Below are 26,513 nucleotides of genomic sequence, written 5' to 3' on the forward strand. Positions count from 1 at the left end.
ATTAATTCTTGGTGTCCAATGTCTGGCTGTCACTTCTACTTTCCTCTGAGGACCTACCCCACATAGAATGGTATAAATCTGAGGGGAATAACCACAAGAAACTCCAGCACTACCTGCCTACCACCTGACAGTCATTCATCTGTCATACTGAATCTGTGCTGTGACCATCTCTCTAAATCTAACAATCATACTCTGAACTTCTTGTATGCCCCTCAGTGACTCCAACTGTCTCTCCAGCTGAGCCAAATGATCTGATAGGAGACTGATCCAAACACACGTCCTGCAGACAAATCTCCAGCAACAGTCAGCCACACTACTCCACCGACTGCCACAATTGCCCCTTAAAACTTTGCTAACGTGGACTTGCCTAAAAAGACCCACACTTCGCTCAAATCCAGTGTTTATAGACTGCTGCTGACACTATGCTGGGAGAACTTGAAGCCTATATTCTACAAGGCCTGAAAAAAGTTATTGAAACAACTTTTTTAGATTACTTACAGTGTGGAAACAGGCCCTTCGGCCCAACAAGTCCACACCGACCCTCCAAAGAGCAACCCACCCAGACCTAACACTACGGGCAATTTAGCATTGCCAATTCACCTAACCTGCACATTTTTGGACTGTGGGAGGAAACCGGAACACCCGGAGAAAACCCACGCAGACACGGGGAGAATGTGCAAACTCCACACCGACAGTTGCCTGAGGCGGGAACTGAACCCGGGTCTCTGGCTCTGTGAGGCAGCAGTGCTAACCACTGTCCCACCGTGCCGCCCACTTTTCTTAAAGCGAATCTACCCTTCCCTTACCCATAGTTTTTAAATTTTAAGCATGAAAAAAATTAAATCTTAAAAGCTCCTAGCAACCGAAACAGCCTCTTCCTTGGATCCTCTATCAGTCGGCTCTCAAATCTCTGGCTCTGACCAAAGAGATAGTGAGCCTTCCGACTCCTAGATTCAGCCTAAGAAGAATAATGGATCCTGGAACCTACTCCTAGTCATTATTTAAACTGCAACTAACAAACTCTCAACAAACAAATCTCTCTGAAGCCCTTGACAAACACTTGGACAGGCCTCCGCTAAATTTCACTCAATCCAATCCCTCTTTCCTCATGTATTTCCAAACCCCAGCCCCCCCAATCTTTTTTTGGGAGTATAGAATTCCCAAAAGTAATTTCAATTAAAACCCTCCCTGCTTGAGAAAATCAGAGGATAGTCACAAGAAAAATCCATGAGTCTCCTTCCACCATTTTTTTATATCTAATGTTGTTTGCATCCCATCTACCCTACTGCTCTAAAGCCACCCTTTGAATCAGAAATAGCTTGCATATATTTTATTCTATTTAACCACATGCTGAACATCCAGCCCCATATCTGTTCCACAATAGAGAGCAACTAAATTCACCTCAAACATTGTCCTTCCATCCTAATCTCAACCTATCTTCCACTGAATTCCTCAGGTGTGGCTAAATGGTAATATTCCCACTTGGCTCAGGAAATTATGGTTCAAGTTCTTCTCCAGAGACTGCATCATAACACCTTGATTAACTGTGCATTGCAGTGCTCACTGTCAGAGGTGTCACCTTTTGAACAAGACAATAAACAGAACCTTCCTTATTGAGATTGCATAAAGATTCCATTACACTACTTCAATAGAGCAGGGGAGTCCATCCTGGTATTTGTTTACCCCATAACCAACATCCTAAAAATATGTATCCAATTATCTCAATGCTGACTGCAAATAAGCTGTCACATTTCTAAGTACCGACTGCACTTGGCGAATGAAGTGATTTGGGGTATGTGAGGGTTCTGAAAAATGCTGCATAAACGCAACCACTTTCTTTATGAAACTGAATCACTCTCATACACAAATACCATGTTCTATACTGATCCTACACTAAAATCCATCATCTTAGATGAATCAGGACAGAATGATTTTTGCTCAACAGAGTGACACATTCAACATAGCACTGGAAAGAGAGATATTACATACCTCTTGTTGGAACCCTCGTCAAACCTGCAACCAAGTTTGTCAAATCAGGATTCTGAACTAGGCAGCGCTCACAAACATTGAACTGCTGCAGTAATTAATGCAGCTGTTTGCACTATATGAAACAGCTATGAAATAGTAATCAGTATTTAATAGTTGAATACTTTTGCAAGTTTCATTAGAAAAATATAACTGTGTGGGGCAACAGGGATCACAATAAGCGACTGTTTTTACATCCTGTATATCTGACTTCAAGAAGTGGTCACATTAAATTGTTGGGAGAAACAAAGACAATTTGCAAAAATCCCTATTACAAAGCTTTGCACTGTCTGGATAAGACAACTGGTCTCTCAGTAAGGCTGATGGTTAGAGGATTGCAACCTTTGAAATGTGAAGGTTCCTTAGAATTAGATGGTCAGAAGGTACCATTAATAAATTTATACAAGGAAAATCAGACTTCCAGCATCTCTCAGGCTTTAAGTTGGAAAACAAAGTGGTAATTTAAGTATGACATTTGGAAGAGTTAGGGCAAGAGTCTGACACTGACAACAATAAGTGGTGAAACATCAAGGGGACAAAAAGCCAACTCAAAAGGACTAGATGGATGGACAGCATCAAAAGCTTGACAGAGGAAATACTAGCAGCTACACGCAGAATTATTCTTAACAGAGTTTTATAGCTCCATGTGTACTACGGATGGAAAAAGTTGAAAATTTTGTCACTGAGCAGCTGTGCATGGTTTATGGAACACGTCTCATTTTTTCAACTATATACTTTTCCACATTTGTTGCTCTTGAATGATACTATACAGTGATTTGGAAAGCTATTATACATTTAAAATACCAGTAGCAGTCCAATTTTAACCACAGATAGCAACAATCCTTTTAGTTTACAATAAATGGATATTTGCTCAATTGGAAAATTAAAGCAACTGATTACATATTAAGTAAATGATCAGCATCGATAGCTATGAATCAAACCCATGCAAAACAGGAAGGGTTGCTTCATCTTTAATTTCACAAATTTGCAACATACTACTGGAATAGAGTTAGATACCATATCACTGGAGTCCAAAGCAAAACACAATAATTTACACAAGAGGCTGAGTAGTTGAACAAGATATAGTTAGCTTAAACTGGTGCAGTGGAAAAACTACATAGCATTTGTTTTCCTCTGCTCTATTCAATTTATAAAAACAACTCTTGCCAATCTTAGCTTTCTCAGCCATTTGATGTGCTCGTAGATATCAATTTCCCCCTTTATACTATTACAACACTTATTAATGGAGAAAACTCTTGAACAATGTAGCACTGATATCAGTCAATGAACTTTATTAACAGTCCAACACAATTACCTTATGCATTCTAAGCATAGCTGCCACCATCAGTCTGGGGGGCACACTAGCAAACCATCAGCTATTCCAGACTTTCTTCAAAAAAAATTCTGAAATTATCTTTGCTGCTTCCTCCAAGGATCTGTTCTAGTTCACTCAAACTATTGTTTGGACACTTCCGAAAGGGAAACTAATCTTCTTTAAGCTAAGTTTATAATAGATAACAACAGCTGGATTTGTCAGCAACTCTTAGAAAATGGCTCAAAAAAACATTAGCAGGCATTCACTTAAGTTTATTTCTATTAACATTAATATGGACAGTAATTAGCTTATTGTAGAAACCAGTTTTTAACCATAGTCCTCAAAATAAATAATATCACGATATACACTTAAAGCTTTTAAATCTGAATAGTGTGTTAATATGAATGTTCAAACATGTATGGATGTGTAATTATATAAAAATATTTGTAATTTTAGAAAATTCACCTTGAGAAGGTGTATAGGGTATAAGCAGGCAGGGAAAGAGTTAAGAGGTTCAGCTGAGTTTGACTAAGATCAGATATGAACTTACAGTTAACAATGGGGTGCTAGTGGCAAAGGTAATGGGTTAACAAGGTGGAAAAGCAGTCATTATGTAGAGCCATTTAACAATATTGCAAGCATTCAGTATGAGAGGTCAGTTTAACAAGGGGAAAAGTATTCATTATGTGAAGCCAATTATTCATTGTGTAACAGCAGATGGCTTAATCTTTACTATTGATGCTCACTGATTGTAATGGTCACTCAATTAATATATATCTTGCCTTATCTGGCAGCTCCTCCTGTAAAATGACTATATAAGTTCATTGAGAAACTGCTGCTCCAGAGAAGACCGTGAATTCATGTCCCTGTGAACACTGGTGATCATTCTCTCTCCCGGAATAAAGATGAAAGAGGTAAAACAATACTGTATCTCTGAGCATTTTGCTTTGACTGAGGGGGAAACGGGATGACAATATTGGTGCAGTCAGCAGGATTCAAACAGATAGTTATGATCGGACAGTGTCAGTGGCCGCCCGGAACAACGGTGTCGAGACGGACAGGCCCACATGGTAAAATTTTAAACCTTGGTCCTTCTCGATATTCTTGTGTGCCAGAAAGACTCAATCATTCTCAATTCTACGGATTCTACGAACAGTAATTAGTTCAATCGAGAGACACAGTTTCACAAGCGGGCTGGGAGGCAGAAGTTAGAGTCCGCTGCGCTGCGCTGCACTGCACTGGGGGTGGGAGGTTCTGATTGAGGTTTAAGTCCTTTGCGCGGTATTGGGATTAGAGTTCCCTGGGGTGGTGGGGTGTGATTGAGGTTAGAGTCCCCTGGGGTGAGTTTGGTCAAGGTTCGGGTCCTCTGCACCGTGCTGAGGTTCATGCTTTCTGTGATTGAGGTTTGAGTCCTCTGCGTGTTACTGGGGTTTGAATCCCTTGGAGTGGATTTGGTTGAGGTTTGGGCTGTCTGCGTTTAATGGAGGTTCAGGCTGTTAAGTAACTGTTTTGCCTTGTTTGAATCAAGATCTCAATGTGTTTTGTGCGCTATGTAATGGGGCAGATTTTGTTTTTACATTGAAATTATACAACATGATGTTCTTTTTAAAATTATCAAACTTGTAACCTTAAAACAAATTGACAGTGCCTTGAGCCCCCAATTTGTTTGAAATTCTACAATGCCTGTTTAAAAAAAAAGTTGAGTCAGTGGTCATGCTTTAGCCAGATGAGAGTATTGTATTACAATATCTTTGAGGCATTGCTTTTAATGCAGAGTGTTCACAAAAAGAAGAGTGTATTTTGAGTTTGATGTTTTGTTAAGATTTTAGAGAATATCAGAACTTGAGGATGAGCTGCTTAAATTCTGGATGCAAGTTTGCTCGCTGAGCTGCAAGGTTCATTTTCAGACGTTTTGTCACCCTACTAGGTAACATCTTCAGTGAACTACTGGACGAAGCACTGCTGATGATTCCTGCTTTCTATTGATATGTTTGGGTTTCTTTGGGTTGGTGATGTCGTTTCCTGTGGTGATGTTATTTCTTGTTCAGGAAGTGGTAAATCAGGTCCAAGTCAATGTGTTTGTTTATAGAGTTCCAGTTGGAATGCTATGCTTCTAGGAATTCTCGTGCGGGTCTCTGATTGGCTTGTCCTAGGATAGATGTGTTGTCCCAGTCGAAGTTGTTCCTTCCTCAGCCGTATGTAAGGATACTAGTGAGAGAGGGTCATGTCGTTTTGTGGCTAGTTGATGTTCATGTATCCTGGTGGCTAGTTTTCTGCCTGTTTGTCCAAACGACATCACCAACCCAAAGAAGCCCAAACATATAAATAGAAAGCAGGAATCATCAGCAGTGCTTCATCCGGAGGCTCACTGAAGATGTTTCCTAGTATGGTGACGAAACGTCTGAAACGAATCGTCCAGCTCAGCAAGCAAACCTACATCCACAACCTCAACCTGAGCTACAAATCTTCTCAAAACTTGCTGCTTAAAGTCTATTAATTATTATTCAGACTTCATTGGCCCCCTTCATATCGCAAATTCAAAGAATGTTGATCTCTACCAAAATTGTCTCTATTTTTGGCTGTTTTGTGAAGTTTCATTTAGAAAACGTATTTTAATATATTCAGCATGTTTCCCACAAATATATAAGATTTAAGTCTGAACTGAAACTACCTCTTCAATTCCTAAACGACAGGAAACAATGTTGTTTTCTTGCTGTTCCAGATTCTGAAATGCTTTTCCTGACAGCTTTCACATCAGCAAAGTATCAATTTGTTAAAAGAAAATAATTTTTGAATAACCTCAATGGAGGCACCAGAGGGTTTGATTTTAGGACCACTGTTGTTTATAAATGACTGAATTGTTTAGGCAATACAATTTAGAAGTTTATGGATTGTATAAAACTCGATAATGTCATAAATAGTGAACAGAGTACAGATTTCAAGAATTCATAGAAGGTTGAAATAGCCAGCACAATTTAGTGCAGTTACACGTATGACTGTCTTCATACTGATGTCCATCTTCATAAAGAAGGAATGAGAGATGAAATGCAAAGACACTTTCAGCAGCTAACATGTTCTCTAGAGTTTCTCCATTCACAGGTAAAGCACACTGTTGGACCACCAAACATCCCTCCACAACTTGATCCAACCAATTCAATCAGCTCCCCAGTCATGAGCATGAAAACTGAAGTTAATTACAGTGAAGAGGAGGTCGGTACGCTTTTTGTCAGTGGCCTTCCAATGGACATTAAATCATGTGAGCTTTGCCTTGTCTTTCGATTGTTTAAGGAATATGAAGGCTCACTGATCAAGCTAACATCACAACAGCAGAGCGGGAGCAGAAGCAGCAAAGAATGCTGTGTTCACCTAGCCTGCAGTCGCAGCTGCTGCAATGCACACTCAAATGTGCTGGTATCCTCCATCTGAAGCATCTCTGGAAGGATGGAAGTCTCATCAGTTTTGTTAAGTATTTAACTGCCCTTATCCAAGAAATCAGATTTCTCAGAGAAGTGATGCAAGGACAGATTGAATTTTGTTCTCAGGTTGGACTTTACTAAAGGAGATTTTGGAGAACTGGCTCGTTTCTGCTCGACTTGGACAGGATGGCGTGGTCACGGAGGACTGTGGTTTTGAGAACTTTACTGGTGGATTTTTCTCCCACATGGCAGGATTCTTCACACTAATTACTGTAACAGACTAGTAATTTTTTTGTAATCATTGTATGCTGTGTGTCATTAACTTGCTTAAATACTGGCTGTCAGAGTCTTATGAAAGCTGGTAGTGCCATCGCAGTGGTTATCACGAAATGATAAAAGGTGGGCATGAGAATGTGGAGACGGGGTTAAGCAGGCAGTGAGTTAAGTTCTGAGTTTTGTGAAACAAGAGGTTCAACTGAGCATGACTCAGATCAGATAAGAACTTACAGTTAACAATGGGGTGCTGGTGGCAAGGGTAATGTGTTAACAAGGTGGAAAAGTAGTCATTATATAGACCCATTTAACAATATGGCAAGCATTCAGTATGTGAGGTCAGTTTAATAAGATGAAAAGTATTCATTATGTGAAGCCAGTTATTCATTGTGCAACAGCAGATGGCCCAATCTTTACTGTTGATGTTCACTGATTATAACGGTCCCTCAATCTATATCTATATATATATATCTATATATATATATATATATATATATATATATATATCTCTATCTCCTTATCTGGATGCTCCTCCCTGTAAAACAACTATGTGAGTTCATTGATAAACTGCTGTTCCAGAGAAGATCATGAATTCATGCCCCTATGTAACTCTCTCTCTCTCCCTCCAGGGCCAGGAGTAATGATGAAGGAGGTAAAACTATACTGTGTCTCAGTGTTTTGCTTTGACTGAGGGGGAAACAGGACGACAACTTGATGAAATAAACAAACACAAATGGGGGGGGAAAAAAAAGTAATTAGCCTAGTTCCCAAAAATTCATAAGCAGTCAACAACTTTGCACCTGACCTCAGTAGTTGACCAGCTAAAATTAGATATATTGATTTGGTCTACTTGCCCTAACAATTTAATAGGGAGGTTCATAAATCGCTTCTTTACACAGGGTTGCGCAGTGTGAACTTTCCTATCACCCGCTGTCACTGAAACAGAAGCAAATTTTAAAGTTAGGCATTACTTGAGCAATCACCAGCTTAGCAGTTAAACATTAAAATGAGTTTAGTTCTAGTTCATAGATTATAAACAATGCAACTGAATTGTTCATTTAAAATAAAGAACCAATCGATTTAACTATTTTTACTCAAACTTCAGATGACCCACCAAGTTCAATTGCAACTAGTAATGATGTGGCATTAAGAAATTATCAATTTGAAATTCCGTTCCACCTCCCAAATATTCAGGATTTTTGATCTTGCATGCGACAATATTAATTGCGTAAAGTAGCTTGATTCAATTGGTCACATCACTTTGAAGTCAAACAATTATGGCTACCAGTTTATGGATTGGGTATAATCCAGGTTGAGGAATACAGCACAGAGTCTTCTCATTTGGACGAAATTGAATAAGTTTTAGTTGGAAAAAAGATCTCATGGCACTATTACATGAGCAGCAGGAAGCTCACCCAGTGCCAGGCTCATCTTTCTCTCCCAACCACCAAAATCGTAACTGTCTTGGGGATTTTGCCATGACCAACTGGCTAATACATTTATCTAGATAATTATAGTCTCAGGGTCAAGGGATATACACACAATGCGCCCCCACCCCCCTCTCTCAGTTTAAACTAGTTTATTTAGCAGAACTAGATGCTAGTTAGTTCATTTAGCTCGACATCAACAATCCATGAAACAGTTGTGGAGACCATGTCCTCTCCAAATTCAAGTATTTGTTACAAAATACTCTATGGTGCAACAAAATAGATAACCAGATCAGGGTGACTTTCTAAGGGGAATTCACCAGTGAGGTGAATTGGATATGCTACATTGCTTTAACCTATCCATCCCCATTAATATTAACATAATATGAAACAGCTGGCCATTGCATTATTATAGATTTAGAGAGATGACTGCATAACAGTTAACTGAATAGCTAGCTTCAAGTTACTTTTCAAGTTTCACAACATCCTTCCAATAGGAAGACCAGAATTGCACGCAATATTTCAAAATTGGTCTAACCAATGTCCTGTACAGCTGCAACATGACCTCCGAACTGCTATACTCAATATTCTGACCAATAAAGGAAAGCATACCAAGTGCTTTATTCACTATGCTATCTACCTGCAACTCTACTTTGAGGAACTATGAACCTGCACACCAAGACTTTTGTTCAGCAACAATCCCTAAGACCTAACTATTAAGTGTATAAGTCATGCTAAGATTTGCTTGTCCAAAATGCAGCATCTCAATTAAACTCCACCTGCGACTCCTCAGTCACCTGACCTGCCTTTTAAACAGTCATCTGTTTAAAAACCAGGAACTGCCTATTTAAAACAGTGACCCAAAATTCTAGATTCTTCCATCAGAGGAAACATTGATTCAATATCTACCCTGTCAAAATCCCTCAACCTTCTAAGTTTCAATTATAACTTTATACAGTACTCCAGATATGGTCTCATCATTATCTTGATTAACTCAAGGATAATCCCCCTGGTTTTATATTCAGTTCCTCTTGCATTAAAAATGTAAAGTAGAAGGTGAGTAGCCATAATCCCAGAGAAGCTGGGCAGCCAATTTGCTTTGCAGAGTGACAGTAACAAATTGGATTCAATTCCTTTACCAGCTGAGATCACTGAGGATCCTGCCTTCTCAATAATTGCCCCCTGCCTGAGGCATAGTGACCCTCAGGTTGAACCACCAGCAGTCATCACACACACACACCTGTAAGATAACATTCTATTAGCTGTTTTAATATGTTTGATCTGATGATGGTAAAATAACTTGCTGCTACAGTGTGCCTGAGACACTAACACAGTCAACACAGGGCAGTGACAAATTAATGTCTTTGATTATGAAATGCTATGAATATTACTGGGATAATTTTTCAAATTTGCAGATCTCACCTATGCCTGTTAGGGTAATAGCGATAAACACTCCTTTTTACTTGGAACAGCTATCCTTTCAATAATTTAGCCACTAATTGCAAACAAGTTAATTAGGCAGTCAGCTATTGAAAGGCATTCATCAAATTGTAAAATTGAAGCTTGCTGATGGCACCATACAGTCAACTGAAAAACATCATTTGCAACTGACAAAGTTGGCAAGTTTCAGTTGTACAAAACTTTGGTTAGGCCACATTTGGAATACTGTGTGCAGTGTGGTTGCCACACTATTGGAAAACATTGTTGCTTTGGAGGGTGCTGAGGGGGTTTGCCAGGATTTTATTTGGTCTGGAAGGCTGTAGTTTTATGAGAGGTTGGATAAATTTAGATTGTTTTCACTGGAAAGATGGAGACTGAGGGGCAACCTGATAGAAGTCAACAAAACTGTAAGAAGCATAGATAGGAAGAATAGTCAGAGGCTTTTATTAGGGTGGAAAGGTCAACGACAAGGCAGTTTTAAGGTGTATGGGTGGGTGGGGGAGGAGTTTAGGGAATAAGTGCAGGGAAGGCTTTTCAAACAGAGGGTGGTGGGTGCCTGGACTGCACTGCCTGTGGAGATAGTGGAAGCAGGCATGTTTAAAGGCATATCTTGATAGGCACATAAACAGCGAACAGTGGGCTAGAAACCATTCATTGGCAATTAGTAGCAAGTCTAAAGGATCAGAATTTGAGCAGGCCTGGTGGGCCGAATGGCCTGTTCCTGTGCTTTATCTTATTGTATAACAGTGGGTGAAATAGCAATAGATCTAACAATTCAATAGTTTATATCACTACTCTTAAGTTGCAATTTTATAAAACTCAAAAAAAGACCTAATAACTAACTGCATGTAGTTTTATACTTCTTCAAACATCAAAGTAAACCATCACTTGCATGGCTGAATCAGTAGAATACCAGTCAGTGTTATGCTCAAGTTGTGCCAAGTTTCTAGCCAGGCAATACAGAGTCTGTTACCAGCTCTTACTACTAAGACAAGGCAGCTTTCAAACCCTGAAAGCAGTTCAGAGAAAATTGGATATTTAAACAGGCAGCGAGAGAGAAAACTTGGGGTTTTCATCTAAAAAACAGTCCTAATGCTTGACGAGTCTGTGAGACAGATCTCCCAAGTTTGGCGCTAAGCCCCAGATGTTGGTAAGGAAGACTTCAGGATTGACAGGGCCAAGTTTGTCATTGTGATGTCTTGGTAGATGCCAGATGAACCATGCAATTTCATTCCGTTTTTTGAGACTTTCTAGTTATTGACCAGAGCTGGGTGGCTTGTTAGACCATTTTAGAAGACTATTAAGGTCAACATTATTGCTGTGGGACTGAAGTCACATGTAGGCCTTAAATAAAGGACATTAAATGAATTAGTTTGGTTAACGATAATCAACAATGGTCTCGGGTTTAACAGGATTCTTAATTCCAGATGTGTTGAATTTAATTCAGATCTGCTGCCATGGTAGGATTCAAACCTGGGCTTCCCCATAATATTGCCTCTATAACTAAGTCAGGTATATTCATACTTCTTCACAGCCCAAGATTAGGGAGCTTAAAATTGGAAAACAATACTTTAAATGTTATAATTCTAAATCAAATATCCTCTCCACCCAGTTTTTATTTTTAAATGCCAATTTCGGTAATAATTTTTCTAGCTTCACAGTCTAATAATACTTCATACAGCAATGACTAAGTAAATACAAGAAAAAGGCTCCTCTATATTCAAATACCATTATTTTTATTTGGCTTGTCCAAATTCCTGTATACAGATGATTAAATGCAAAAATGAAATGCCACTACTGACTAACAATATGGAATCACCACAGGATGGCACTGTCTGATAGACTAAATCAGATTCCCTCATTCATTGGAAACAATATAAAATCAGAACAGTTTTACACACATGGCTCATTAGTAAGGATACTTTTATCTCAATTTCAACTCAGAAGTCAACATACAATCTAAGATTATTGCTGTGTTGTTGAAGTTGTCTTATAGACATGTTAGCTGAAAATGTGTTGCTGGAAAAGCGCAGGTCAGGCAGCATCCAGGGAACAGGAGAATCGACGTTTCGGGCATAAGCCCTTCTTCAGGAATCCTGAAGAAGGGCTTATGCCCGAAACGTCGATTCTCCTGTTCCCTGGATGCTGCCTGACCTGCTGCGCTTTTCCAGCAATACATTTTCAGCTCTGATCTCCAGTGTCCGCAGACCTCACTTTCTCCTTATAGACATGTTAAACCATCTAGGCAAAAGTGAGGACTGCAGATGCTGGAAATCAGAGTCTAGATTAGAGTGATGCTGGAAAAGCACAGGTCAGGCAGCATCAGAGGAGCAGGAAAATCGATGTTTCGGGCAAAAGGCCTTCATCAGGAATGCTGAATCGTGAAACACAGGAATCATGTTAAACCATCTGTTCAGTGAAAGTTATCAACTTAAAAGGTTGTGTGTGATAACAAACCTCCCTCATTCAAGCAACACCACCTTAGTGCTAACTGTGTATTGATCTTATTGCTGGGCAGTAGAACCTTGCTATAGGCAAACTGACCTTACTATGAAAAGTAAGGTTCTTTGGAGATTCCTTACAGTGATTAAATTGTGTAAAATAGAGGAAGCATAAGATTTAAGATTAAACACAAACATTGATAACTTTTTTTTGAAAGGCAAAAATCACAGGAGACCAGAGTTGTGACTGACGCTAAAATCAGTCAGTACTCAAGGGGAGCCAGATGGTTGACAGCAAGAGAGAAGGAAATGATGGGCACAATGGAGAGTAAACATCACACTGATGGGCCATACAGCCAGTCTCAGTATTGTCATTTTATACAGTCCTACAAGAATGTGAAAAGTGCTATGTAAATGCAAGTTTTTTTTTCCATTTGCACTTCCTCTGGTTAGACTGATCAAAGAAACTATTTCACAGAATGAAGGAATAAAGGGGAAGCAAATTAAGTTAGCAGAAGATTAGAATATATAAAGCTGAACTGCTGGAAAGATGTTCTGCGCCACAAATTCTGGAAAAACCTCAGGACTAGTTATGTTATCATGTCAGACTACAACACAGTCAGTTTCTGATTCCTATTGGCAAAATTAGCATCAAAAACAAACCCAATGCTAACATTATTGTTGGCACTGACTCTCAAGTACACACCCATAATTCACATCCTCTTGAAACAGGACATCTGAGGTGAAGTCTGTTTATTTTTAAAGTTTCTTCCCATTGTTGATATTTATCTTACTTGGCAGGAATTGTTTGCTCCTAAAAATGATGAGAATGAAAAGCCTAGAAAGTAACAAAAATAGTAAATACCAAGTTTAGGCACCCTTTCTGCAAGATCTTTACTGAGGATTCCAGAGGATTTTCTTTTATTTCCCTTCACTTTGTGGGTGTAGAGTTTAGAATATCAAAAGATTATTGAAATTTTAGAGAGGGGCGAGATAACGAATTAGTGTGTTTAATTGAAGATCCACTGATAAAGATAGTCGGTAAAACTAAAGTTCTGCCAATCAATAATGCATGACAGCTTTTTTTTTGAGTTAAAAAAGACTCATCGCATCAACGTTTATTAACATGCACTCATTGGGACATTTGCTAAGAATACCTTCAAAAGCAGAAGCCAACATTTCACTTCAAAAGAAGTGCCAACTGGTTGACAAGCAGATTCTGATTGGGAGAGACAATGAATCGGGATTTGCAGCTGTTAATGAATATCAGGCTTTGTTTGAATCTTAAACCAGTCAAGCTGATGTCCCAACAATAAATCAAAGAATGGCTGTTGAGTTAAACGAGGTGCAGTGAATGCACATGTTCACCCTTCCTGTGTATTAATAGATATAACTTCCAGCACACACAAATACACCACAATGTGAGCCATACTGACAATTCTAAATTAGCTGCCTGCATAATGTTATGCAAATTCAGGATTATCCAGTAAATCAACTAGGAGAAAGTGAGGACTGCAGATGCTGGAGATCAGAGCTGAAAAATGTGTTGCTGGAAAAGCGCAGCAGGTCAGACAGCATCCAAGGAGGAGAATCGACGTTTCGGGCATAAGCCCTTCTTCAGGAATCCAGTAAATATCATCCAATTGCAGAATCACATCTAACGTTAGACATTATCTTGAGTTCTGTAAGTGCAGTTGAATATGGTCAGTAACTTGCTGCGAATAATCAAAGGGACATGCTATTTTATACGATCCATTGGTCTTTGGGGCATATGCACAACATAACTGGTGTCACACTAACACTGAAATACATACACATCACTTGTGTGATAAGCTGAACATCATTTTTCCCCTAACAGCAGTGTCTTGTTAGCAGTGAACATCACTTGCTGCTGAACTTTCTCCCCCTCATTTGTCAATTGGTAAATTACTGTGAACATTAACTAACAGGGATGGGCAAAATGGTTTTGCTAGCAATACCCAGGTCCCATGAATGAATTAAAAACAAAAGCAGGGCAAGATGCATTCATATTAAAATACTGGAAAGAATTAAATAGAGCCAGAGAAAGTAGATGCTCCGTATCAACTGCTTACCAGATGACTCTGTAACCATTCACTCAGAAGTTCTGCAGTTGAGTCTGGTATTTGAGACCGCAATCCATCTTTTTCCTCACTTTCCATTAGCTCTAGCAGTCCACGAAGATCTTCAACTAGGTGTAATACACGCAGCCCACCAATATATGGGGAGTTTGGTGACTGACAGTCAAACAAGCCATTTGAGTAGTCTAAAGACTTTGAACCTGGTCAAAAATGAATCAGAAATAATTGAAATAGTCATGCACATCTAATGAGGTGACAATGCAAACATAACATCTGGGCTGAAAATTAGCAGGTAGTGTGCACATATGTATTAACTTTCAAGACAGAAGCAGCACTTGTTTATAAAAATGAAGTTGACCCTAAACACCAGGTCATTGATATGCTTTCTTACAGGCAAAAAAAAAACGAGAAACAAAATCCAAATGCTTATTATCCTGAATGATGCTGTTACAACTGAGTTGCCACAGCATACACAGATGAATTGGAAGGTTCTTCATAACACCAAACCTCTGGACATACTACTCAGTATTTAATTATGCCACATTATTTGATTCTACATTATGAAATGCAGCCTGAACTTATTAGGCAGAAAATTCAAAGTGTTGCAGCAAAATGACAGATGTAACTAATCAAAGCCTAACAGAAGTATAACAGCCAAGAAAATAACCTAACAGATGCCATGTTTTTCTGATGCTTGTGCACGATGTGAAAGAATTAACAATTTGAGGTAGTGATGATTGTGTTTTCAACCTACCATAGACATTCCACTAGAGGGAGCGCAGAGGTTCACTTGGTTGATAGGAGATGCCAGGTCTGTTTCAGGTAGTCTGCCTTCCCCAGAGTTTAGAAGGATGAAAGGGGGATTTGCTTCAAATTTATTAAAGTCTAACAAGGCTGGACAGACTAGATGAAGGAAGTTTTCCCTGGTTGGAAAGTCTAAAACCGAGGTCACAATCTCAGAATACAGGGTAGGCTATTTAGGATAGAGATGAGGATATATTTCTTCACTCAAAGGGTAGCACACCAGTGAAATTTTCCTTCACAGAAGTCACAATATATTCAAGAGAGTGATTGATTTATTTTTAGACATTAAAGGAATCAACGGGTATGGGAAGAAAACGAACAGGACTAAGGTAGAGGATCGGCCATGATAATTTTGAATGATGGAGCAGGCTCAAAAGGCAGAATGATCTACTTTTAGTTCCACCTTGTGTTTCTTCAAGAATATTACAGAAATACAGGTAGTTTCAAAACGCTTCAGATTTACGGGGTAGAGAAACAATGTCTCCATAACAATGTCACTTCATGGGGATCAAAGAATTCTAGATAAGTTTAGACATTTACTGAAAGTGAATTGACACAGCATTAACTTATTGGTTGTCTTTACAGATGACAACAGTCTGGCATTCTGTTCTGAGAATTTTTTTTATGAGAAAGATTTTTAAATTAAGTTTGTTTACTAAGATTATCCTTCAAGCAAAAAGTCCTGGCCCTTAAATTTAAGTAATTTTAAAACAATACTGAATAGGAAAAATATTAAAAGATTCTATAACACAATTAGACTTGCAGTGATATATACTATTTGATAAGTTAATTTTTTGAAAACATTTCAGGCATCAATTTATTTCCTCAATTATATTACTGCCCCAATCTGATATGAGGAGCCAGGTAATAGCTTAAATAGAGTCAGTCATACAGCACAGAAACCGATCCTTTGGTCCAACTTATCCGTGCCAACTAAACATTTCAATGTGATCTAACCCCATTTGCCAGCATTTAGCCCATATCCCGCTAAACATTTCCTATTCATATTTGTGGCTCAAAAAGCAAACTTGCTCCATTACTGAATCAGAATCTGAAGTTACAACTCACCACCAAACCGTAACAACAAGCAGAGTGTTGTGGTTCTGTTCGCCGAGCTGGGAATTTGTGTTGCAGACGTTTCGTCCCCCGTCTAGGTGACATCCTCAGTGCTTGGGAGCCTCCTGTGAAGCGCTTCTGTGATCTTCCGGTTGACAACCAGAAGCGGCAGATTCAAACCACTACAAATGCCGGAGGAAAGATCACAGAAGCGCTTCACAGGAGGCTCCCAAGCACTGAGGATGTCACCTAGACAGGGGACGAAACGTTTGCAACACAAATTCCCAGCTCGGCGAACAGAACCACAGCAACAAGCACCCGAGCTACAAATCTTCTCACAAACTTTGAACAAACACAGTACTGTTAAGTCACTTCAGTGGTGCAGAAAAAATTTGAAAGTGAAGAAAATCAAACCACATGACAGAAGGAAAAGTGGGTAGGGAAAACAACTTTCACATCCTCATGTCTCAAAGCACATGTTTGAATTGCGTAAGCAATTGCAGCAACCAATTCCAAAAGAATGCGGTCCCATAATTAACAAATGTTGCTGAACAAAGAGGCCTTGGAATGCAGCTTCATAGCTCCTTGGAAGTAGAGTCACAGGTAGATAGGATAGTGAAGGCGGCGTTTGGCATGCTTTCCTTTACTGGTCAGAGTATTGAGTATAGGAGTTGGGAGGTCATGTTGTGGTTGTACAGGACATTGGTTAGGCCACTTTTGGAATATTGCATTCAATTCTGATCTGAAGGATGTTGTGAAACTTGAAAGGGTTCAGAAAAGGCTTACAAGGATGTTGCTAGAGTCGGAGAGTTTGAGCTATATGGCGAGGTTGAATAGGCTGGGGCTGTTTTCCCAGGAGCATCAGAGACTGAGGAGTGACCATATAAAATCATGTGATTAACAAAGTCTTTTCACTGGGGTGGGGGAGTCCAGAACTACCGGGTATAGGTTTCGGGTGAGGGGGAATAATATAACAAGGGAGCTAAGGGGCAATGCTTTCATACAGAGAGTGGTGCGTGTGTGGAGTAGAGTAACTTTATTTGTTGCTTCTACCATTTACAGCTGGCACAATAAAAATGAGATAGTGTTGCTCCAGGACCAAGGTGCCATATGAACACACAGACTACACGAGAGTACAGTCATACACAGGGCAGTATAAAGTACATAGAAAAGTGCAAAACATGCAAGACAGCACAGTAATTCCTGACAAGACAACAGGCACAGCAGTGGACAAATTACAATATAACAATGAATGATCATTTATGAAACATTGTTTTAGCAGCAATTCAAAAATTTATCAGAAAATTGCAAATGGAGTAGTGTAATCATATAGTGTTAAGGAGTACAATGGCTTGGGGGATGAAACTATTGCACAGTCTGGTCGTGACAGACCGAATGCTCTGATATCTTCTGCCAGATGGCAGCAGGGAGAAGAATTTGAATGATGAATGCGTGGGGTCATCCATAATGCTGTTCAGCCTTTCGGATGCAGCGTGTGGTGTAAATGTCCGTAATGGAGAGAAGAGAGACCTTGATGTCTTCTCAGCTGTCCTCACTATCTGTTGTAGAGTCTTAAGATTCAAGATGGTGCTATTCTCAAACCAGGCATTGATGCAGTTGCTCAGGGTATTCTCAATGAACCCTTTGTATAAAGTGGTGAGGATGGGGGATGGGAGATGGGCTTTCCTTAATCTACGCAGAAAGTAGAGATACTGCTGGGCTTTCTTGGCTATGGAGTTGGTGTTGAGGGTCCAGGTGAGATTCTCCACCAGGTTGATGCCAAGAAATTTCATGCTGACAGAGGAAGTGGTGGAGGCTAGTACAATTACAGCATTTAAATGGCATCTGGATGGGTCTATTGAATAGGAACGGTTTAGAGGAACATGGGCCAAATGCTGACTAATGGAATGAGATCAGGTTAGGATATCTGGTCGGCATGGATGAGTTGGACCAAAGGGTCTGTTTCCATGCTGTACATCGCTATGACTCTAAGAAGTTAAGACAAATGGTCAATTAACCTGTGCTGAACTCTCTGGTTAAGAGGTAGGCATTGGGCAGAAAGCACTGCAAAATGGGAGGGGGAAAGCTGCATCACAAGCATTTAGTCTCAGATATTCCTATTCCTTTAATCTCCGTTGTGGTGTAAAGCTGACATTATAGAGTCGGAAACCTGAAGCTGGGTGAAGAGTTGTAGTGTATTCAACAAGAAAACAGTCTTGCCCTGATATTAGGGGATAAATTTTGAAGTGATCTACTTCTGATGCACAAGACCATACAGAAGATCATCCTGTGGCGTAGCGGTCATGTCCCTATTTCTGAGTTAGGAGGCCCAGGTTCAAGTCCTACCTACTCCAGGATGTGTAATAGCATCTCTGAACAGGTTGTGTAGTAAAAATAGAAGACAGTTTTGCTCAATTAGGGAACTGATAAAATGTTTGCCTCATTTGACTAATTAGCTTTGTGTTGTCCATTTATTTCACTATTACCTCATAGGCATCTCATCAGTAGTCTTAAACCAGGAACAAGTATTGTTCTATTGAAGTTATTCACAAGATGATTTTCATTTAAAATATTCATCAGTGTCTCTAAATACAGCTTGATACAGAGAATTCAAATGTATTTCATGGAAGTAGACCTGGTGATAACGCAATGATCACTGTATTCAAAGCAGAGGAACAAGTAAGTGGACATAAAGTTAAAACAAAAGTGCTTTAATGTGTAAACACCTTAAATGTGTAAACTGAACTGAATTCTTAGCAATATCTTACCTGCAATGATACCATCCATTTGCTCCAAGGCAGCAGCCAACATCTCACTGGCATCAGTCATTTTTTAATCTTGTAAATCAGTTAATGTCACACCTGAGGCAAAAGGAAATAAGTGTGAAGCTCCAGTGTCCAAGATTACATGCTATTGCAATAAAAATCAATAATAATCAATCACATTCTGGAACTCAGTGTATTTTTTCATTCATTTAAAACAACTCCCTCAACTATGTTTGACCTGAAATTACCACCAATACAGTAAGAGTTTGAGAATGCCATTTATCCAAAACCCAAAAGAACTGTTATACCATGGATATTTAGCATGAGCGTCAGAATAAGCAAGAGAGGCATGACTAAGAAAGAAAAAAAACTGGAAGATGCAGAACAGGTTCGAAGAGCTGAATGGCCTATTCTTGTTCCTATTTTGTATTTTCTTCAATCCATCAAATCCAAATTCACCATATTCTTATGCTGCAATTCTCATTTTAGCTACAGAGATTTACATATTTGTGCATATATACATACAGCTGCACGCATTGTCAGAGTGGGCAGGCAAGTTTACACATGTTGGCAGACTAGGTGCATGCATTTCAGGATTTGGGGTTTAGTTTAGCAATTCAGCTGCTATGCCTTGTGGTGCATAAAGGCAGAATGTATGCCCAGTCTACTCTGCCAATACTTTGTTCACCTCGAGCAATACAAGTTAGTAATGATTGGTATTGCTATATGTATTTTTAAGAGGTAACGGTTCCAAGCTTTCTACTATTTTATCTGCTTAAGTAAATTGCAAACACCAGTTAGTAATCAGCAACTATTCCAGTCCCATAACTGTTTTTGTCTACATGCCTGTGGCATCCTTCGCCATAACAAAGTATCATTCATTTTTTTAACTGCTGGGAACAAAGGTTAAAAGGTTAGATTTTCTCTGATTCTCGTACCAATTGCATCAGGAGAGTACACATATTTTTCACAAAATGACATCAAATACATAGTTAATATAAAATCTAACTACACTGAGAAGCAAAACTAGAATAATTAAATTACAATTAGCAAGCCAGTTTTGGTTTACAAACTCATCTTTATATCTCCATCGCACTGATGTCTAGTTTAAGCAGTGTTCAGCACTTGTGAGTGTTTATTTTGTGAAACGGTCTTATTGATTCGAAGGTAACAGATTTAATTTAAACCAAAATTGGCACAACTGTACAAACACTGCAATTGTAGGAGACTTTTATGGAAAAAATGTTTTTCTATTGATACCCAAAACTGAATGAACAATCACATGGGAAGAGATGAAAGAAAAAGGACTGTGGCCATGTCAGTGAACAATTCTGGAGCCATGTATACGGGCAAATATACACACATAATCTACACGAGAGAATCTTCCATTCAAATGGATCTTTATGCTCACACCAATTTGGAACTTTTGATTCAGGAGGACTGCTGGAAGCAAATGGGAGAAGGTGGGGTTCAACTGGTTCTAAGCAGCATTCTGAAGTGTACCCTCAGACTTATGCAAATTACCCTTTGCCTTTCCACCTTTTGGATCAATTCCTGGAGTCTGCACCAGTTACTTCCAATGTTTACATCTCTGCTAACTTGCTTCCTCTAACTATGAAGTAACCATTACAGCAAATATTTGTGAAACCACTATTCAGGAGACGTTACAAATATTTCCTGGCATTTGTTTGAACTCTGAAGTTTGGTCTTACACAGGAAAGCATCTAACAACTGAATTAATCTTCAGCTATCTTCCACAAGCCTGGCACACAGTCAAAAGTAAAAAGTTTAAATCAAACAGCATTATGGTTTAACTGCTGGAAACAAAGGTTAGGTTTTCTCAGCGTTGTTGATTCTTGTACCAATTGCACCAGGAGAGTACTTATTTTTCATAAAATATCAAATATATTGTAAATATAAAATCTAACTACACTGAAAAGCATACACAAATTATTTACAATATACCTCATTTTGTTGGGGTTAGCAAACAGCTTACAAACTAGAAATATTATCCACAAGAAAAGAAAGATGGCAATACGCAACTCAGCTATATGCACAATGATTTAAACAAGGCCAAGCCAGTATATTTTAGTCCAAGTTTGGAGACTCAGAAACAGTATTTAAACATGCTGCAAAGACAAGATTCCAGCATTCCATTCACTTCCCCTTGCCCTATGTATTTCCAACACTAAAATGATAAATGTGACCATGTTAAAGTTCCCATGGACATTTACCCATGGAAACTATAGCTATCCTTAGAAGCTGGTGAAACTCCTTGCAGTAGTTCAACTCCATTGGTCAGCAATTTCCTGAACTTGGCTCCATCCTAGAACGCATGGAAAACACAAACATTGATCAAATCTTCAAGTCCTATGCTAGAGTATGTAGTGTAGGTGTGGTCAAATGCTACACATCAAGTCTAATCTCCAAACAATGTGTTTTTAAAGCAAATGTGTATTAGATGGAGTTTCTCAAACTTGGCCTTAAGTGAAATATCATAGAAACACATGAAAGACCCCTGTTGGGAATAATGACTCATATTTTTTAAAAATAGAATACACAATATAGGAGCTAAATAGATTGATCAATGTCAGGTTTATGTCGGCATTTATGCTCCAGATGAGCTTTCTCCCATCTGCTCTTCATCTGGTCATTTATTTCCTTTTCCCTTGCCTATTTATATTGCTGCCTTCTGACTTTAAATTACTTTGTGCTATCGATTTAAATTCATTTCTTATTACCAATGCGACCCTGTCCCCTCTGCCTATCTGGCTGTCGTATCGCAAGAACATGTATGCTCCAGCAGGGGTGGGGTAAGAGAATTTTCAAACCTGACATGGAACCCTGAAGTCTGCAATACTCTGCCCAAATTTATTTTATGTTGTATAATGCATTAAATGTATTTCTAAATTATTGGCAAAACAAAATCAAAATCAGTGAAATCAAATGTACTATGGGACCAATGACTAGAACAAACATGCAGATAGAAACAGTTTGTAAAAAATATCTTTACATTGAAAAGTGATTTTGTACTCCCAAAGTGAGTGGCAGAGTGAGCAAAGAGAAAACATTAAATCTATATTTCTGCAATTTAAAAATGGACATGGCACATGTAGTCTTAAAAAGACCAGTAAAATGACAAATGTAAGAAGTTTATAATCTGTGAAAGTCCACTGGCACATTTTAAACATGTCAATGATTCCATTTCAAATGTTAAATCATGAATCTCACTAAGTACACAGAAAGGCATGTACTAACTGTGTAGTAAGCAGGTGGTACATCCATTCCAATGCAATCTTCTATCTTGTTGCTGAATTAGTAATAAAACAGAGATTTTTTCCCCTGAAACTGTGCACTCAGTAGCAATCCATGAGTCACTAAGAAATGGCAACTAAACAATAATCTACCCATCAAATTAGACTTTGGTTTACATGCAAACCATCCAGCCTCTGACCCAGTCAGATTAATTACAGACATATGTGAATGCTAAACATAAGACAGATGAACGCAGTTACGCCTTGACATTCGGGCAAAGTTGACTGAATAAGGCGTCATATAGCCTAACAAAACTGGAGGTCAACAAAAACACCTTCAAGGCTGGTGGAGTGCATGACACAGGATGATGATCATGGCTACTATAGATCAAATTACGTAGATACAAAAAAGTTCCAAATTATTACCCTCACAAACATTTACTATATTTTCCACTTTATTTTTTTTTAAAAAGAGAAATCATTAAAGGTGTGCATTTCCAAGCAATATCCACAAATACTAAGATGTTGTCATTTAACCTTGAAATAAAAAAAATTAAACCAAACTTTAAAACATTTCACAGTAAATGTAAGGGCTGCATCAAGTACAGAAAAGTAAAAATATAATTTTTAAGATGCTGCAGAGAGACAAAGTCAAACATTGATTGTACAGAGTTCCTTGCAGAAGTTAAACATTCCCTTCCATGGCCCAGAGAATACTAAGTCACTGTTTAAGCAGCTTATATTTAGATTTTTTGATTTTTTTTGGCAAGGAAGGCCAATTCAAAGCTAGATTCTATATTCTTCTTCTCAAAATATACCCTTCTGCATTCCTCTGTACATGCCAACTTAATTAATTCATAGCACATCTGCCTAAGTGAGAAGGCTGCAGCTCTGACCCCACTCCAGGACACACTGACATCAGTACATTCTAGACTGATATTTCAGTGCAGTGCTGAGTGTGCTGGAATGTTGGAGATGACTCATCCAGACATCACGTTAGAATCACATATACTTGTTTAGGTGGGCATGAACGATCCCAATATACCATTTCAAGAGCAAAGGAGATCCTATGTACTGGTCGAAATTCTTTCCTTAATAATTAAAAGCTCTTTGAAAAGCAATGGTTCCATTTTATTTTAGATTAGATTACTTACTTACAGTGTGGAAACAGGCCCTTCAGCCCAATAAGTCCACACCGACTCTCCAAAGAGCAACCCACCCATTCCTCTTCATTTACCCCTTCACCTAACACTACGGGCAATTTAGCATGGCCAATTCACCTAACCTGCACATTTTTGAATTGTGGGAGGAAACCAGAGCACCTGGAGGAAACCCACGCAGACACTGGGAGAATGTGCAAACTCCATACAGACAGTTGCCTGAGGCGGGAATTGAACCCAGGTCTCTGGCGGTGTGAAGCAGTAGTACTAACCACTGTGCCACCCTAAAATTAACATGCACAAATGTCCCTGAATAGGATCGAACCACCAACCCTTCGGTCAACAGCCGAATGTGCTTCTTAGCCTTTTTGGAAGTTACCAGTGAATCTGCTTCTAGCAGTATTTTAGTCAGTGCAGTCTAAATCAGTATAACAAGCTGCATAAAATTAATTGTAATTCCATTGCTGGCTCTTTTGCTAATTAACTTAAATCCATTTCCCTCTCATTACCCTTCTTGCTAATGGAAATAATTTCTCCTTACTCTAACAAAGATTTTTCACAATTTCGGTCACCTCTATTAAAACCTCCCTTAACCTCTGCTCACCAGGAGGATATTCTCAGCTTTATCTTTCCTTATAATTAAACTCCCTCTTCCAAGTAGTTGAGATCTAGAAAGCATTGTATTAGAATGTGACAGGCAGTTTTAATAGAGGCACTGAAGTAGAATTAATACTAGGAGAAAGTGAGGACTGCAGATGCTGGAGATCAGAGCTTAAAAATGTGTTGCCTGACCTGCTGCGCTTTTCCAGCAACACATTTTTAAGCTAGAATTAATTACTACCTATAAGTAAAGGGTGTCCATGCAGGGCTACAGGTAGAAGGCTGTAAATCACTTCTTCATACCGCCAGCACAGATGTGATGGCCAAATTGCCATTCTACCATGCTGAACTTGGAAGATGCTCAGTGACTATTCTGCGATCTTGAATTCATGGTACCAATCCAATATTATTATTAGCTTCCTTCAGTCTATCATACTCAACCTTACTTTGTTCCCCTAAATTTACAAACTTAGGCCTGTTACATTCCTTGTTACTTCATCAGGAAGAAGGGCTCTTGCCCGAAACGTCGATTCTCTTGCTCCTGGAATGCTGCCTGGTTTACTGTGCTTTTCCTGCACACACTCTCGAGTCTGATCTGCAGCATCTGCAGTCCTCACTTACTTCTAAAAAGGACAATTGTAGCATTTTGTAATACGTTCCTTTACAGTCAGCCTGTTCAATAATTACAGGGGAGAAAGTGAGGTCTGCAGATGCTGGAGATCAAAGTTGAAACTTTATTGCTGGAACAGCACAGCAGGTCAGGCAGCATCCAGGGAACAGGAGATTCGACGTTTCGGGCACAGGCCCTTCTTCAGGAATGAAGAAGGGCCTGTGCCCGAAACGTCGAATCTCCTGTTCCCTGGATGCTGCCTGACCTGCTGTGCTGTTCCAGCAATAAAGTTTCAACTGTTCAATAATTACAGCCCATTATTTTGCTATGTTTGGCTTGTTGTACCGTACAATTGTCCAGAATACAGTTGTGAAATTCTTGTATTACTTGGGCTATTTTTGATTTTTACAATTTAAAAATGAAAATTTTCAATACTAGCCACGTGATTTCTCTTGGTACTACAGAACGTTTTTCTCATCAAGACAGATACAAGAATGCCAAATATCAATGACAGCAATAATCAGTTTTGTTTTTATATATTCATTCATGGGATGACAGCATCACTGGTTAGGCCAGCACTTATTACCCATCCCCATGTCGTATGAGAAAAGTTGACTCAACTTGGCTTAGGCATTATTCCCCCATGATTTTGGGTAATTCAATAAAGGCACAATGTTTTATCATTAATAAAACTATTTGTAAAATATATTTATAAGATGCGTTGTTTTTCATACAGAGGACAGGACCTTAACCCACATCTGACTCCAGACCTACAGCAATGTAGTTGACTCTTCAAAGTCCTCTTAGCTTAGCAAACATTCGGGTGCACACAACAACCGAAAAGGAATAAAACTGGACAAGCCATCTGACATAACCCAGGCATCACAAACAACACCCAGCCCCCTAACCCTTGCAAACTCATTATTAACATTTTTTGCAGGGTGTAGATGGGGGGGGGGGGGGGGGGGAAAGAGGGGGAGAGATGGGTGCTGTTCCAAAATTGGACAAACACTCTCACAGCACAGCCTGACTGCAATTCTACATTTAGATTCAAACCTTGAGGCCAATGTCCCAGACAGCAACATCCTTAGAGAAGTACAAAGGCAGTAGGAGTATACTTAAGAGGAAAATTAGAAGGGCAAAAAGGGAACATGACATAGCTTTGACAAATAGGGTTAAGAAGAATCCAAAGGAATTCTATAAATACATTAAGGACAAAAGGATAACTGGGGAAAGAACATGATCCCTCAAAGATCAGCAAGGCAGCCTATGTGTGGAATTGCTGGAGAAGGGGGAAGGTACTAAAAGAGTATTTTGCATCTGCTTACTGTGGAGCAGGCCATGGAAGATACAGAATGTGGGGAAATAGATGGTGACATCTTGAGGGGCATGGATAGGGTAAATAGACAAGGTCTTTTCCCTGGGGTGGGCATAGGTTTAGGGTGAGAGGGAAAAGATATAAAAAGGGACCTATGGAGCAACTTTTTCAAGCAGAGAGATGTGCACTTATGGAATGAGGTGCCAGAGGAATTGCAGAAAGCTGGTACAATTACAACATTTAGAAAACATCTGGATGGGTATATGAATAGGAAGGGTTTAGAGGGATATGGGTCAAGTGCTGGCAAAATGAGACTAGATTAGGTTAGAATATCTGTTTGGCATGGACAAGTTGAACCAAAGGGTCTGTTTCCGAGTTGGATATCTCTACGACTCTAATTACGAGCAAATTGCCCAATGGAAGACCAATGCACAACTCCTGTTTGAAATGTCAGCCTGAACACAATGGCCTCTCTGTGTGAAATAAGTTTCTATCTTTCCATGACTGCAG

At 39.2% G+C, this 26,513-nt stretch overlaps 1 protein-coding gene across 17 annotated transcripts in view; it reads right to left on the minus strand.

Annotated features, from left to right (window-relative positions):
• The window catches only part of ppfibp1b (PPFIA binding protein 1b), a 178,955-nt gene that overhangs the window by 100,096 nt on the left and 52,346 nt on the right, over positions 1-26,513 (minus strand). For all 17 annotated transcript variants that reach the window (XM_087997088.1, XM_043709811.2, XM_043709810.2 and 14 more), the window contains 2 exons: positions 19,065-19,157; positions 14,431-14,636 (listed from right to left, as the gene is read on the minus strand). In XM_087997088.1, the coding sequence (XP_087853214.1) occupies positions 14,431-14,636; positions 19,065-19,125 (267 nt within the window). In that variant the 5' untranslated portion in view covers positions 19,126-19,157. The remainder of the gene's footprint in view (positions 1-14,430; positions 14,637-19,064; positions 19,158-26,513) is intronic.

This window comes from Chiloscyllium plagiosum, unplaced genomic scaffold (genome assembly GCF_037043375.1).
Source record: "Chiloscyllium plagiosum isolate Xiang-an unplaced genomic scaffold, Cpla_swu_hap1 HiC_scaffold_19, whole genome shotgun sequence".
Taxonomy (NCBI): domain Eukaryota; kingdom Metazoa; phylum Chordata; class Chondrichthyes; order Orectolobiformes; family Hemiscylliidae; genus Chiloscyllium; species Chiloscyllium plagiosum.